This window comes from Anoplophora glabripennis, unplaced genomic scaffold (assembly GCF_000390285.2).
Source record: "Anoplophora glabripennis isolate ALB-LARVAE unplaced genomic scaffold, Agla_2.0 scaffold1499, whole genome shotgun sequence".
Classification (NCBI taxonomy): Eukaryota; Metazoa; Arthropoda; class Insecta; order Coleoptera; family Cerambycidae; genus Anoplophora; species Anoplophora glabripennis.
The window spans coordinates 46,438-61,934 of NW_019417631.1; the positions used below are offsets into that span (position 1 = coordinate 46,438).

The window sequence follows — 15,497 nt, forward strand, 5'->3', positions numbered from 1 at the left end:
CAGCACCTTCAAGAATTACAATCCTACCACCTCCATTGTATAATACCACTGATTGTAACAACTTACAATGGGCAATATTCAAATTGTTATCAAGGAACAGAGCGACTAAAAACACAACTTTTGTTCTGTAAATTTAATCATTAGATGTTCGATTATTCTTCAGTATATCATAATCATGTGTAGCAATAAGTCCTTTTAAAGAGTGTAATGCCTGGTAGGAGGCCAATAGAAGTAATGCGAAATTCCATTCCTGAGGACGAATGTTGGGGACCGCCTGAAAAGGTTTGCCGAATATGTCGAAGGCGAGAACGAATAGTAATTTTTCTACCTTGCGGTCACTTGGAAGTCTGTTGGATTTGTGGAATGCATATAAAATTTTGTACTTTCTGTTAAAAAGAACTTGATGCCATTGTAGCAATTTAACTCTGTATAATAATAAGCTATAAAAATAAAATAATAAATATATATTTCTTGTTTCTATTAGGTTACAATTTTTGATGACTTGAGGATTTTAATGGAAATAAGATACTAATTACAAGTATGTTCTGCGCATGTATTAAACATATTTTATTTTTATTCATATTTAAAGTTGAACCTCAATATCAACGACCGATCACGTGACCTCAATCGAATGATGCAATACCTGATGAGAAGATGTAATGCTGTTTGCAGTTTATTTCTTTAGTCGCACATGGAATACATTTTGTGTTCGGTAGTTCCGTTTCACCAACACATTTGATAGATTTGTATTTAACTGGAACAGACATATTGCACAAAATCATTAGAGCACTCGTCGTTATTACCTTTTGAAATAAATGAAATATATTACAGTGATAAGAATTTATCACTTCCCTCTCCAAAATTCTATTCTTCTCACCTCTCGATAATCACGTTTTAAACAAAATTCCCTATATGTACTTTTAATATAAAATAATGTTCTAATTTCTTAAGACCCGTATCTGGATTAAACTATTAGGTATCTAATTACACTTCTTACTGAGATAACATATTAATTTTATTACTATATTTTCCGTTAATTTATAATTTTGAACTTACCGTCAGCCCCGTCTAATCAAATGCTTATACATTACATTATACAATACATATGCTATTTCCATTATTCATCTTTAGTTTTAAATTTTCCGCTAATTCCATTCATATGCTGATATTGATGCAATTCCGAAGAAGAACGATGTAATGCTGTTTGAAGTTCATTGACCTCCCTTATAGGTGTGATTTGTGTTGACTTATTGATTTTAAAGTAATTAAGTACATGTTCTGCACATATATTTTCTCACATATCTTATTTCTATTATTTTAGTTTTTGAATTTACCGCCAATCCCCTCATGCCGAGATCTACTATGCAAGCATTTAATTTTTAATGTTACATATATTTTATTTCTTTTGTTAACAATTAATTTTGAATTTACCGCCAATTCTATTAAACTAATTTCCTAAATAGCTTAGAATTCTTCTAGTAATTAAATTTTTTATTAGATAAACAATACCCGCGCCATCTACTTGCAGCGCCATATTGGCTACGTAATAAAAGATCGAAAGAACTTATGCGATATTATGCATCAGAAAGTGCTGGGGACTATTATCCCTTGCAAACAGTAAAAGATAACAAGAACCCCGTATACAATACGATTATTTCTGGGACGTATGTGCGAGAAGAGTTGTTCCTGGATATTGCTTGCTGGGTATCTCCGGAATTCTACATGAAATGCGGTAAAATAAATTGAAGAATATTTCGTAAACGAATTCAGGGTCAGTACCAACACGATAATGAAGCCGGAAATTTTGTTCTATCAGTTTATTATTAGGTAGATCGATAATCATGTTGAATTTTTTCATATCATGATAGGCATCGAAAATAATTATGAAAATCATAAGATAATACTTCTAAATTTTGATTTGAATTTCCCGCTAATTCCACTCATATGCTGATATTGATGCAATACCGAATAAGAATGATATAATACTGTCTGGAGTTCATTAACCTTCCTTATATGTATGATTTGTGTTGACTTATTGATTTTAAAGTAATTAATTACATGTTCTACACATATATTTTGTCACATATATTATTTCTATTATTTCAGTTTTTGAATTTACCGCCAATCCCCATCATCCCGAGATCTACTATGCAACCATTTTTTTAATATTACATATATTTTAAATCCCCCATCAATTTCAATGTGGTGCTGATCGAACCTAAATCGAATGATGCAATACCGTATTAGAATGATGTAATGCTGTTTGGAGTTCATTGACCTCTCTTATCATGATTTATGCTAACATTGCGATTTTGAAGAAACTAAGGCACTAATTACAAGTATGTTCTGCGCATGCATTAAACATATTTTTTATTTTTGTCCATATTCTAAACATCAATCTCAATGGTTGCTCATGTGATCTCAGTTCATAATGTGATCTTTATATTTACCAAGTTCAGCTCGAATGTCATTTTGCACCAGGAATTTGTGAAATAGAATCTGTTATTCAAGTTTGGACAAGCATTTTGGTTACACCTCGTATAAATATATGTATTCTTTAAATGTTTAATCTAGGATAAATCTAGTAGTATTAAACACTTTTACTAAGGAACTTTAATTGTTGACGATAATATATGTATAGTATATTATCATTAAATTACTTGAAAATTAATATTCTCAACGTAACATATACAACATAACAAACATTTCGACTTTTACAAAACCATCAATTTGTAGTAAAACGGCAAATCTTATGTAAATGAATTATTTTCGTTCAAAATAATGTTTATATAAAAAGCGGTACAATAACTTTATCTTTTCCTACAACTTTTTGAAAAATAATCAAAATCCTTCATAACTGCATCATTAATTAAATTAGTGATTTAACTTGTTCTATTTTGTCATTTTACTCATACGACATAGATGTAGATCTGAAGTTGAAATAAAAACTAAATATCTGGAATTATTATTATTTTTGCTCCAATTTTAGTTTAAAGCATAGTGATCTTAAGGTTTTACTTACATCATGTTTAAGAGAAAAAATCAGCAATGAAAAAATATTCTACATCTCACCCTTTACCTAACAATTTATGCAACAAATATAATAGCCACTTTTTACATTATAATTGATATTCTATCCGACGGCATTTCTTCTCCATATTTATAGTGTATTTTTATAAAAAAAATATATGTAATGGTCTTTACTCCTATAACTAAGGTATATATGAAGGGATCGGCTTTACCATTCAGTAACAATCTAACAATTCAATTATCCCATTTTCTCTCAATCAAACAACTTGTATATAAGTTACAAGAGTTGTGTTACTTAAAAAAAAACAACATCCGGTAGATGTACAAATATGCGCATGTCTGTTGCTTGGATTTTGTATACGCGGATTATGCTTTTACGTCAGTGACACAAACCATTAGCGAAATATAAGATATCTTGTGCTAATGCACATGTTTTTTCGTTCAAGAGACCTGAACGGAGCTGTGTTTGAATTTTTGATATTTGTTTCATATACCCTCTCAATTTCTGGCGAATGAACCCCGGCTGTTGTCGTGCTTTGTGATGACACATGTATAAAGGTAACAATACCATTTGTTATCTCTCTCTCTCTCGTTCTAATATTAAACTAGTACCTATTGAATCTGAATTTTTAACAGCTTTAAGAAGCAGTCTTAATAAACGGTGTACACAGAGATTTTCTTTCTCATTCCATTCCTCTCCGCTAGGTACCTACATTCTTCAGGCCACTTCAGAAGCAGCAGCAGCAGTCTACAGAATGTTCTTAAAGAAGTGACATGACAACTCTTAGATTTTAAAAGGTTTTTATATATGTTGGTTTGTTCCTTAATACGTTATCTCCCAGATCTAGGCTGAACTTTTGCTTTTTCAATACAATTTGATATTTAAAAGAATAAGTAGTTAGCGTTGGTCACATGGGCTTTAATACGAACTTAAGATATATATACAGATGACACGATATTATTAAGATAATAATAATAACAACGGTTTCTATTAAACCCATTTCCTAAATAGCATAGAATTCTTCTAGTAAATAAATAGATAATGTTATATAGGGTGTTAATTAAGTATGTACAATAAATTTAACAGACAGTGATTTTAAGACAATGCTTCGTTTTCGTGTTAAACTTTTGTAAAAAAATTGATGTTTCGTAAATATCTTAACCCAATTTTAGTGACACAGCTATTTATTTCAAACCGTTAGCGAAATATAAGGTGCTAATGCAAATTTGAATTTACCACCAATAAGGCACTAATTACAAGTATGTTCTGCACACGTATTAAACATATTTTATTTTTGTTCATATTAACTCATTTCCTAAATAACATGGAATTCTTCTAGTAATTAAATTTTTTATCCTTTTAAGCGCTACCCAACCGTAAGTTTTATACTAATAGCTGAAATAATCAATATATCAACCACAGTATTCCTGTTGTTAAATGATACTATGGTGGTCTAGAGGTAACGGGCTCGCTTTGGAATCCAAAGGTTCGGGGTTCGAATCTCAGACAGAGCTAGACTTTTTTAATTTAAATAAAATTCTCTCCTCTCTCTCCTTCACTTCGATCTCTATTGCGCAAGCGATTAAATCTAGAAATTTGAATTTACCACCAATAAGGCACTAATTACAAGTATGTTCTGCGCATGTATTAAACATATTTTATTTTTGTTCATATTAACTCATTTCCTAAATAGCATGGAATTCTTCTAGTAATTAAATTTGTTATCATCAAATTTTAAACGCTACCCAACCGTAAATTTTATACTAATAGCTGAAATATTATTTAACATCAATATATCAACCACATTATTCCTGTTGTTAAATGCTACTACGGTGGTCTAGAGGTAATGTGCTCGCTTTGCAATCCAAAGGTTCAGGGTTCGAATCTCAGACAGAGCAAGACTTTTGTAATTTAAATAAAATTCGAAACCAACTTTAAATTTACCGTCAATTGCAGCCCACCTCTCTCCTTCACTCCGATCTCTATTACATTTCGTCATTGAAAACATTACATTCATTTGTGAAGACATTTATTTATTCATCGCGGAGTGCAGCGGTACTGTTGAGCTCGAAGCACGTTGAAAGCAATCAATAACCAATCCACAGCAGCGTGGAGAACGTGAGGGCAAAATACCTGCCAGGCAGCGGTTTCAACAAGTGGCATTGCATAGAGAAAAGCACGTGTGCCGAGTCTGAGCTAAGGTCGTGCAGCATTGTTCGAATACAGGCAAGTGAGCCGGTGAGTCGTTCCCATCTTTGTCTATTTTGTCATTTATTGCAGATTTTATTTGTCAGAATTTCATACATTTAAGAAACGCATTGGCGTTCGTATCAAGCACATTTAGGACATTTATTTCATTATTGTTAGTTACATTACATTCGCAGCGATGGAATCAGTTGAACTTGAATTAAAAGCGTTAGTTCAAAAACGCGGACAATTAAAGGCATCATTAACTAGGTTGGATTCATTCCTGAAAAAACCAGATACACAAAAAAGAATCGTTAACTGAAAACTAGGTTGAACACGATTGAAACCATTTTCAGTAACTATGACGATGTACTGTCACGAATAGAAGCATTATCAGAGTCTGAATCTTTGTCAGACGAACGTGAAAACTTCGAATGTCAGTATTTTGAAACCATTTCATTAGCAAAAGAAATCTTATTGGACAATGAAAGTCGTTCAAATCAAGCAGGTAGCAGCGTGACATTTAACGATATTTCTCTAATAATTTACAAATCAAAAACATCAAATTACCAACATTAGAATTGCCTAAACTTTACGGAGAATATGATAAATGGCTTAATTTTCAAGATACCTTTACATCACTTGTACACAATGATAAAAATTTAAACGACGTTACAAAATTTCATTATTTAACTTCATGTTTAAAAGGTACAGCAGAGCTAGCTTTAAATTCTCATACTCTCACCGTTCAGTGCACGTCCGCCTTATTTTAGCTGGGTCTAGGAGCCTCGTGACGACACCGCTCAGTGCACGTCGGCCTATTTTGAATTGGGCAACGGCACTTTCTCGGACGACGAAGCGCTTCCCGCCAAATTCAGAAAAACCGTTACGGTTCTGCGCGTATCGATTGGCTCCCGCGCAGAAATGACCGTTACAAACGTCACGAAATCTTATAAAAACGCCATGAAAAAAGGTATACTAAGCTTTTTACATCGAGACTTGACCGCGTGAAGTTCTCGCATGTATTTCGCTGCATGCGCATCCTTTCTTTCATTAGCTTTCTTTTCTAAATTACTCGCACCCAGGTCGCGATAATTTAGCTTTAGATTCAGCCGCTTACCACGTAATATACAAGGTACTCCAAGAGTCAGTTGTCTGAGCACCGGCCAGCAATTGACTCAATACAGGGATTTGCGAATACAATGTCTATCTACGAGATTCGTAATTTTCATTACGAATCTAACATAAAGAATTCCAGTCTGTAATTTTTATTGCGGACTTAAAACTCAAACCGCCGTGGCAATCGCGTGCCTCAACGAGGGAAAAATCACCAGTGGAGTTATTCGATCGTTGCCGAGCGCCTGCAAGAATTTATGGTCGTTTGACACCACAGAAGCAAAAACAGGAGCAACACACCGTGAGGCTTTGCACTGGGTCTGACGCCGGCGTCAACCCTAAGTCAGCGTTCTAACGACGGGGTGTGACAGTAAGACGCCCTCGAAGAAGCGACTAGGCCCAAGCAAGAAAAAGGACGACCATCGGTCACCCGTGAATATCGCTTTGTGCTCCGCTGGCACGCCGTAAAACGGGCTTACGTGCGGCCAGTTCCCGGGAACTGATGGGGTGGTGAAGATTCGCGCTCGCGTTTCGCGTTAGGGACTTTGCTGTGCGTACCACCGGCACAGGGAGGTCCTTAAGAGAAGCAAGATAGAGTCAGCGAGAAGATCCTCCCATCATTATCCAAGATGAATAGCGAGCATCGAAGAAAGCCTTGTCATATTCCACCCTTCGAGTGAGTTTCAGGATTTCAGAACACGCAGTATATTCCTAGACGTCTTGTACCTACGAATATGCCTGAGGCCATCAGATTGGGAAGGAGGAGGAACAGTCAAATTCGCTTTCCAATCCAAACAGAAAACTCGCCACGGTTTCAAAATTAATCGCCGTCGGTCGGGCAAATCAAAAAAGCCTCCATGGTATCGTTTCAAACATCGAACTCGATACCGTCCAAGAGCGATTTCCGCGACTTCGCATCCCATTGCGGACGTCGCCCAATAGCATAACATCGATCCCTCCGGCGATAGCGCGTCCAAAGTATAAAGACCAATTTCACCGATGTTTCCAATGTCACCCACATCGCGGCCGATCTCGCCTGGGTCTGCCTTCTCGGCACTCAGTATCTACTGCAGCGACTCTCGCAACCTGCAGACGAACCTCGGCGCACTTCAGAGCGATATTTGAAAACAACCATAATTATTTTTACTCATCTTTCGAATTGGTCCAAGGACGCTATTGTCAATAACTCAAAAACTTATTGAGCGATCGGTGTCAAAATTTAATGCAGCACTCCTCAAGTCGCTGGCATTATCCCCCTCAATCGGATGAGCCAAAACGCCGTTATACGTTGAATCCATAATAGGATTCCACGATTTCCTAGCTGCCGCCGGAAGTGTCCGCGCGATCTCGGCCGAACCCTCCAACCACGGTACTACTTCGTGCGATGATCGGTAGCCTAAGCCGAGACCGTAGAGTTTTTTCAAAATGGGAAAAAACTCCAAAATCCCCGATGCAGACATCAACTATCCGGAGAGGCCAGAGGGGAACGAGATCCGATGTGTGCCTTTTTGATAGAGATTTTGGCGGACGATTCACGAGCGTTCCGCCAAAAGTATAGAGATTTGAGGAAAGCGATCGAACGTCGACTTCCGACATCTGCAGTTCATTAGTGGGAATGCATAGCGCGACCTGGCGTCCAAAGTGGAGCTTAATTTGAACTTCTTTTGTCTCCACCGCGGACCCAAGTCGAGGAAACCCATCCAAATGACCATAGTTCACGACATGGCGCTCGACGTGGGGCTCGAAGCTCTGCTTCGATGTCTCCGCGGCGAGCCTAGGTTACCGAATCACCCCAAAATTCTCAATTATTTGGCACTTCAGATCATAGTACACGACAGCCGGCAGGATATATTGATTTAGGGCGGACGGGTGACTGAACGTCTCCGCCGGGCCCCTCGGCTCGCGCTGAATGTGTTTCTTCTGTGCCATAATTTTCGCGATTTTCGCGTCTTCCGTGGCCTTCACGGTCACGACACCCCCGTTTTTATGCTCGGCCGAGGTAGAGCGACGCGTCACCACGACAGTGTACAGAACTCTACCTGCTGATCTACAAGCTCTCCGCGATCGGATTACAAGAGTGGTGAATATAACTCCGGCTCAAATGAAAAATGCGTTAAGAAAATTTGAAAACAGGATTCATTTATGTCATCAAATAAATGGTGAACAATTTGAACACTTAATTTATGGATGATCTATTGCACTTTTCTTTCTTATCTTTACTGTTACCATGTTTTTTAAAATAAATATTATTGTTAATGACTTTGACCTTAATACTAATATTTAAATAGATGCAAATATGGCGTCTAAAAACAAAAGCCTGTCATAGCAACCATATTAAAATAAAGATTTCTAGGCACCTCTGATCTATGCATTGATTAATTATATCGTTTTCCGTTTATCCATCGTTCAGATGACATTTTTACATTAAACATTTAATATCTTAAAACTCCGACCTTTGAGTATAGGGAAGTGTACATAAAAATGATTCGAAATTGTAGAATACGAATTCTCAATTAGTTGTAGGCCATTGCATTAAAATTATTGCAGTTACTTGCTATTTAAGATGACTTCCGGTATTTTCCGGATGTGCCGGAAGTGCGACATTTTTATGATATCAGACTAGTACTTCTAAAATAAGTTAAAGATATCATATGACTTTGTCCCTTTCTTCGTTTGTTTTCTTTCAAAAGGATTTTATAAATGACACATTTGACATTTTAAAGCGTGATTTTCTCGGAAACGTCAAAGATAGGTATAGGACATAATACATATTTTAGTGTTAGTTTCTTTAGCAGAATTGAAAACAAAAATAATATACATGGTGTTCCATATGAAATAACAAAGTTTAGGGCATTTCCGGTCAAACAGAAAGTGACGGTCAGTTGTTTTTATGATTCAATTTTGCATCGAATTCATTGATACGCATGGCTAAAATTTGAAATCGATATCTTTTTTGTGTCTAAGCTAGAGCCTGGGTAGTAATCTCGTGGTCACCCGGTATAGGTAAGTTAGGTTAAATAGTTTTATTTTCACCCAAGGAAGCTGTGGTCAAGCGTTGTCCATCCTTTTCATGGACACCCTGTATACAGGGTGATTCACAACTTATCCAAAAAAATTTGGGAATAGATGCGGCATGAGAAATGGAGTCAATATCGTAAAAAAAAATTGTAAAATCCTTAATAGTTTCCGAGAAAAAAATTGTTGAAGTTGGACTACTTTCAAACACTACATCGCTGGACAACTGTAGTCTCTAGCGTCATTCGCAATACGCGTGAGAGCCACGTGGCGTCTGCGACTCTCAATACAGTCGTCGTTGCGGTAGTGTTTATAATAGCTTTTTAGTACCCAGTTAGTGTCAAAAATGGCTTGTGTATAGCAACTCGGAGTTGATGGATATCGTTTTAATTCATGGTGAAGTAAGACAACATTTGTATTATGGTGAAACATTTGTGTTATGGTGAAGCAGGACAACATTTGTTTTAGTTTATAGAAACTTAGTAAGACAGGATCAAATATGTTTACACGTCGGCGGACAAAATTTTGAACAGTTATTGTAACATCAGGTATGTCAAATTATTTTATTAATTAAAACCACAAATTAATTTCATTAATTTATAATAACAATAGCGGCAAAATCAGTTGAATTTGCTGATATAAAATAGATGCTATAAAATTCTATTTATTTCTTTCCTTGCGAAATTCTTTCAAGTTTTTGTCCGTTTTTATCACTATCGCCGTAACGGTCGCATTGTGCGAGGTCAGGTTTTACAGTGGACCAGTTTCCAGAGGCGTGCAGAAGTGTATTTTTAAATTATTTTTGAACTGCCCTTTTTGATTTTTTCTTTACGAAATCGTATTTGTAAGAGTCCCCTGAACATCCAGATTTTTTTTGGATAAGTTCTGAATCACCCTGTATTGCTCCAGAATTATTTTTTCTCATATTTGGTCCAACTATTCTGTACAAAAAAACTTTCCATCTATAAAAAAATAACATAAATAATATTGTTCAGAGAACTTACCGGGGGATAGGACACAATTATTGGAAAACTATCATAGCCTGTTATATCACAATTGACTTGATTATCGGACAGTAAAATGACACAAGCAGCATCATTTCTTCTTTGAAATGTGACCATTCTGAAACAGACCTGTGTTAAATAGACCTCTGATTACCTGCCACAGAAATTTAGAACTACTGTGTACAAAGATAAATATCCTAATCATGGAGACTACACAGGGCGCACAAACTCTATGTAAACAAATATCTTACCAAATTAAAGGAACTAGTGTCCCATATGCACGAAAATAGTGGAGCGAGATAAAGAAAGCAGCAGTTTGAATAATAAATCAATCATGTTTGTGATGTGTTAAAAATTTTAAAATAAATAATGCAGGCTACTTTCAATTAGAAAAATAAATCAATAAATAATGAAAATATGTCTGTATACAAAGAACAATAGCGACTCTAGAGGTAAAAACTATCTATAAGTAATTTCTACTATTACATTGACAAATTTTGTCAATTTTCCCCTATGAGTTCGTGCTCCTTGTCTAGTCTCCCTGATCCTAATGCTGGCTTTTATGTCTATTCTTAGTAATACGAGTGAGTGGGGAGGGGAACGAGAGGGGAGGGGATGCGTTCCAGTAGTTTCATAATTCTATGATGTTAAAAAAAACACTATGTTGTCATTGCCGATCGGTGACTTCACTGCAATTCAGAATATCAATAAAGTATTTTTTGAAATTTATATTAAATATTTTATTTTTATACATCTAGGAGGTGCCTAACAGATTGTTTCTTGTCTACAGATCATAAAAGTCATTTACATACAGGGCGTAAAAGATTCTTTTGCATTTCACAGATAAAAAGTACCATTACGGTCCCCAATTTCAAGGAGTAAGATGTTACGAGGTCTGTTCATTGATGCTGCTAAACAGATGCTGTATATCACAAAAAGCATTGATTCTTGAGCAAGATTCAAAGGCAAGCATTAATAATAACCTCAGGTAACTTAGAACTTAGTAGCTGTTCATTTCTATTTTAATACTCATTTTGCTTTTGATGCTTCTAAATTATGTCAACTGTCAAAAAAACCTCATTCATAAAATCAGTAGGTACAGTTGTAAAGAAAAGTTATGCTCAAGTACATCTTGGGCAACAAACTTCATCTTTGGAATTAGAAGTCCCCTAGAATATAATAATTTTTCATTAACTTTAAAAAGAAATTATTGCTTGATGAACGTTAATCTTGACGATATTTGGCTAATTTCTCTAATATTATTTTTGTAATTATCGTCTACTGTTTATTATTTTTGTATTTATTGTCCACTGTTTCGACATAGTTGATATACTTAGTTTTAGTTTGGTTTTGCGTAAAAATGTTCAGTCATTAATTTCAGAACGTATTATGCACGCTCTTCAATTCACATTTCAATTTACTTTCTTTTTTTTTATTAGGGTTAAGATGGCCACTTCTGACAGAGGAAAACTAGATGGCTACACCTACACCAACAAATTATTTCAAAGATGATAATAAATTTAAAGGAACTAAAATTGCAAATGAAAAGTTGTAAGGGTTTAGCATTTGTTGGAGCTCCTAATGACATAATTTGGTTAGAAAATATTCGCTAGTTTACGAGAAATAAAATTATCTTTGAGAATCTGTTTATGGCTAAAAACTTTTTTTTAGATCAAAACGTTATTTAAAATATGTCATTAGGAAATTTGAGGTTTTCTGAAGGTACTTACCTTAACAAAATTCAAGTCTAGAAATGGTTTAATATTTAAATGCATCATATTTGAAAATCGTAAGAATTCACCGACATGGAAAACTGAAAATTATTTACACACCCGATGACAGTTAGAAACTAAAATACGTATTACAACTTTGGACACTGTAACAGATGGCGCTCGTCTCACTTCATGCTGATATCATGTAATTGTTTTGTTATTCAATTCACGGTCCGTAAAAAAGACGGTCGAGTATAGACAGAAATTATGGGCGTGGCTTATCTCATACTACGTCACAAGATTTCTAATCTCTAGGATTTATGTTTGTTTACATTCAACTTAACTAGTAATTTTACATTTTTCCAAGTAGTAAATCTTTCATAGTTGTTTGGGTATTTTGCAGTAAGTAATTAGTTAGTTATTGATAATAGTTTTTAATAAGTCGATGGTGTAGTGTTTAATATAAACTATTAATTTACCACGTAAATATGCCAGGAGTGAGGTGTAGTGTTGCAATTTGCAATAATAATTTTTATAGTGCTAACCAAGACAATTTAAAAATTTTATTTTGAAGACTCAAATTTTGACCGCGATCTTCAAGCAGAGCTATTAAGTTTATCATCAAGAAAAAGACTTAAAGATATGTTAAATTTCTAGTTTAACTGATTGTATTCACTTCAAAAAGGACTAAATTTATTGTTATTGTTGTATAACAAATTGATGTGATTGTTAGAAAAGCGACTGGAAATTTTAAGTATCTATCGAAATGTGATTTTAATATTTTTGTAAACTTGACAATTTTTCTTAAAATTAAATATTATGTCAAAAGTTCTGCGAGAATAAGTTTTCCTCCTCTTCCTTTCATTTTATTCCTCCATTTAACTCCGAACACCGAAAAAAACTCTTTCTAGGCAAAAAACTACTGTATAGTTTACTTGTAAATACTTAAGGGCCCCATATTCTTTAAACAATGTTTTCCGCAAAGACAAATAATTTAAAACATTTAATAACTGAATAATCTAAAGCTTATCAAATAATAGGAATGTTATGTCATGCCACCTGAGTATTTTCAAAGACGCCGCAATAAAACGAATAAACAGGTGCAAAAAACGATCAAACCATCAAGGTTTTAGGTACTGAAATCTACGAAAATACTAACTTTTTTTATATATAACTCCACATGTAAATATTCTTATAACATTTACTTGCTTAGTCCTACATATAAAATTGTTTACTTTTGTTTATAAGTACGTGAAAATAATTCTTAAAATGTGGGGTTAGGATAACAGCAAACGCATGTTTTACAAACGCTTTTTTTAGTTATTTTTATTTGGGTAAATTTAAATGGTAACAATGAATAAACAAAACATCAATTATTTTTGTGATTACTTTTGTTCTACACGTTTTACTTTTCAAGATTTCAGTACCTAAAAATGCCAGAAATTTCACCATTTCTCGGCCAGGGATATGGCCACCTTAAATTCGGAACATCAACTGTAAAAAGATAAATATGATAACTATAGCTGGTACGTACAAAAATAAATTATGTTACAGCCTATTATAATAAAGAATTAAAGTACTCAAATTACCTGTTAATTAATCATAATCATAACTGATTAAATTTATTATTTTATGCTAAAAGCAGCGTGGTACAAGAAAAGTGACAATTTTAAATTTGCCTCTTATTTTCTTATGCAATGAGTCAGAAAGAGATGACGGTTGAACGAAGATAAACTGAGGAATTTGGTGACGTATTTGTTTTTTATTGGCTGATTGACTTATGCGGCGACCGTCTCTTTACGGACCATGATTGTTATTTACCTGCCCCATAGGCAGAGTTGCCAAATGTAGCGATTTATCGCCATTGTGGGGACATGACACATTACTCTAATGGCTGCCAAAATTTCACATAGCAACTAACGATTTTTATACTTTTATCGATAGTAGTAATTATTTGTATAAAGTGTCACTTGTTTAAAGATAAAATATAAAATTTCTGATTCGAATCTGCGTTGAAATATTTTCTTTGCGGTCTGATTTGTATTTTGTTACTCTTTTATGTCTGATTTTTAAATATTCTTTCAGAATGTTTAGTCCTATAAAAATAACTTAATTTTTTTACAACTTTTATTTCAGACAGACTTTTTGCCCCTCCTACCCACCCCAAACACAACCTCGGGACGCACATACGCTGACATGACCAAAAAAATACAAAACACGCAAAAACAAAAACACAACACCTCACCACACGCACACACAGACACGACACCCTCCCAACCGGGCGCGGCGGCCCTGATTGACGCAACAAAGCGTCTTCAGGACTTCTGCGTCCAGCTGACGACCATGGTGTCGAATATGCAAAAATTATTCGACTTCTAATGGCTCGTCGGCCCTCCCAACCCTCCTCGCTGAGAATTTCGTCCTGGAACCTTGACGGGTTCCGGGCCAAAAAAACGGAACTCGTGGACATCTTGAACCGTCTAAACATAGACGTTATGGCTGTCCAGGAGACCTACCTCAGCGAGGCATCCCGTACCTCCATCCCTGACTATGACATATACAGACATGACAGAAACCGTAACGGGGGTGGTGTTGCACTCATAGTAAAGAAGTGCATCGACCACTATCCGCTGCAGCGGCTCCAAACTCAAAACACAGAGGCCGTGGCGATAGCGGTGAGATCGCTACGGCATGGAGACGTTGCGGTGGTGTCCTGTTACCACCCACCCAGACTACCACTACTTGACAATGACTTAGACAAAATCCTTTCCTGGCCCCAGACAATTGCCATCGGGGACTTCAACGCGAAGTCCCCCATATGGCACAGCGGGACGACGACCACAAGAGGTCGCGTCCTGCTGAATTACCAAGACAGACACGACGACTTGACTATACTCGGACCGACAGAACCGACACATTACGGACCCGTAGGACGCCCCGACGTTATCGACATTGCCCTCTTAAAATCTATACCGTTAAATGCCCAAATATCCACCCAATACGAAGGGTCTTCCGCCCACAANCACATACGCTGACATGACCAGAAAAACACAAAACACACAAAAACAAAAACACAACACCTCACCACACGCACACACAGACACGACACCCTCCCAACCGGGCGCGGCGGCCCTGATTGACGCAATAAAGCGTCTTCAGGACTTCTGCGTCCAGCTGACGACCATGGTGTCCAATATGCAAAAATTATTCGACTTCTAATGGCCCGTCGGCCAACCCTCCACTCTGAGAATTTCGTCCTGGAACCTTGACGGGTTCCGGGCCAAAAAAACGGAACTCGTGGACATCTTGAACCGTCTAGACATAGACGTTATGGCTGTCCAGGAGACCTACCTCAGCGCGGCATCCATCCATCCACCTCCATCCCTGACTATGACATATACAGACATGACAGAAACCGTAACGGGGGTGGTG

The 15,497-nt window shown here is 36.0% G+C and overlaps 1 protein-coding gene across 1 annotated transcript in view; it reads right to left on the reverse strand.

Moving 5' to 3' along the window:
* LOC108915075 overlaps positions 1–10,502 on the reverse strand; it is a 56,076-nt gene extending 45,574 nt beyond the window's left edge. The window contains exon 1 of the mRNA XM_018721028.2: positions 10,354–10,502. Within this exon, the coding sequence (XP_018576544.1) occupies positions 10,354–10,470 (117 nt within the window). The 5' untranslated portion in view covers positions 10,471–10,502. The remainder of the gene's footprint in view (positions 1–10,353) is intronic.
* Positions 10,503–15,497: the final 4,995 nt, after the last annotated feature.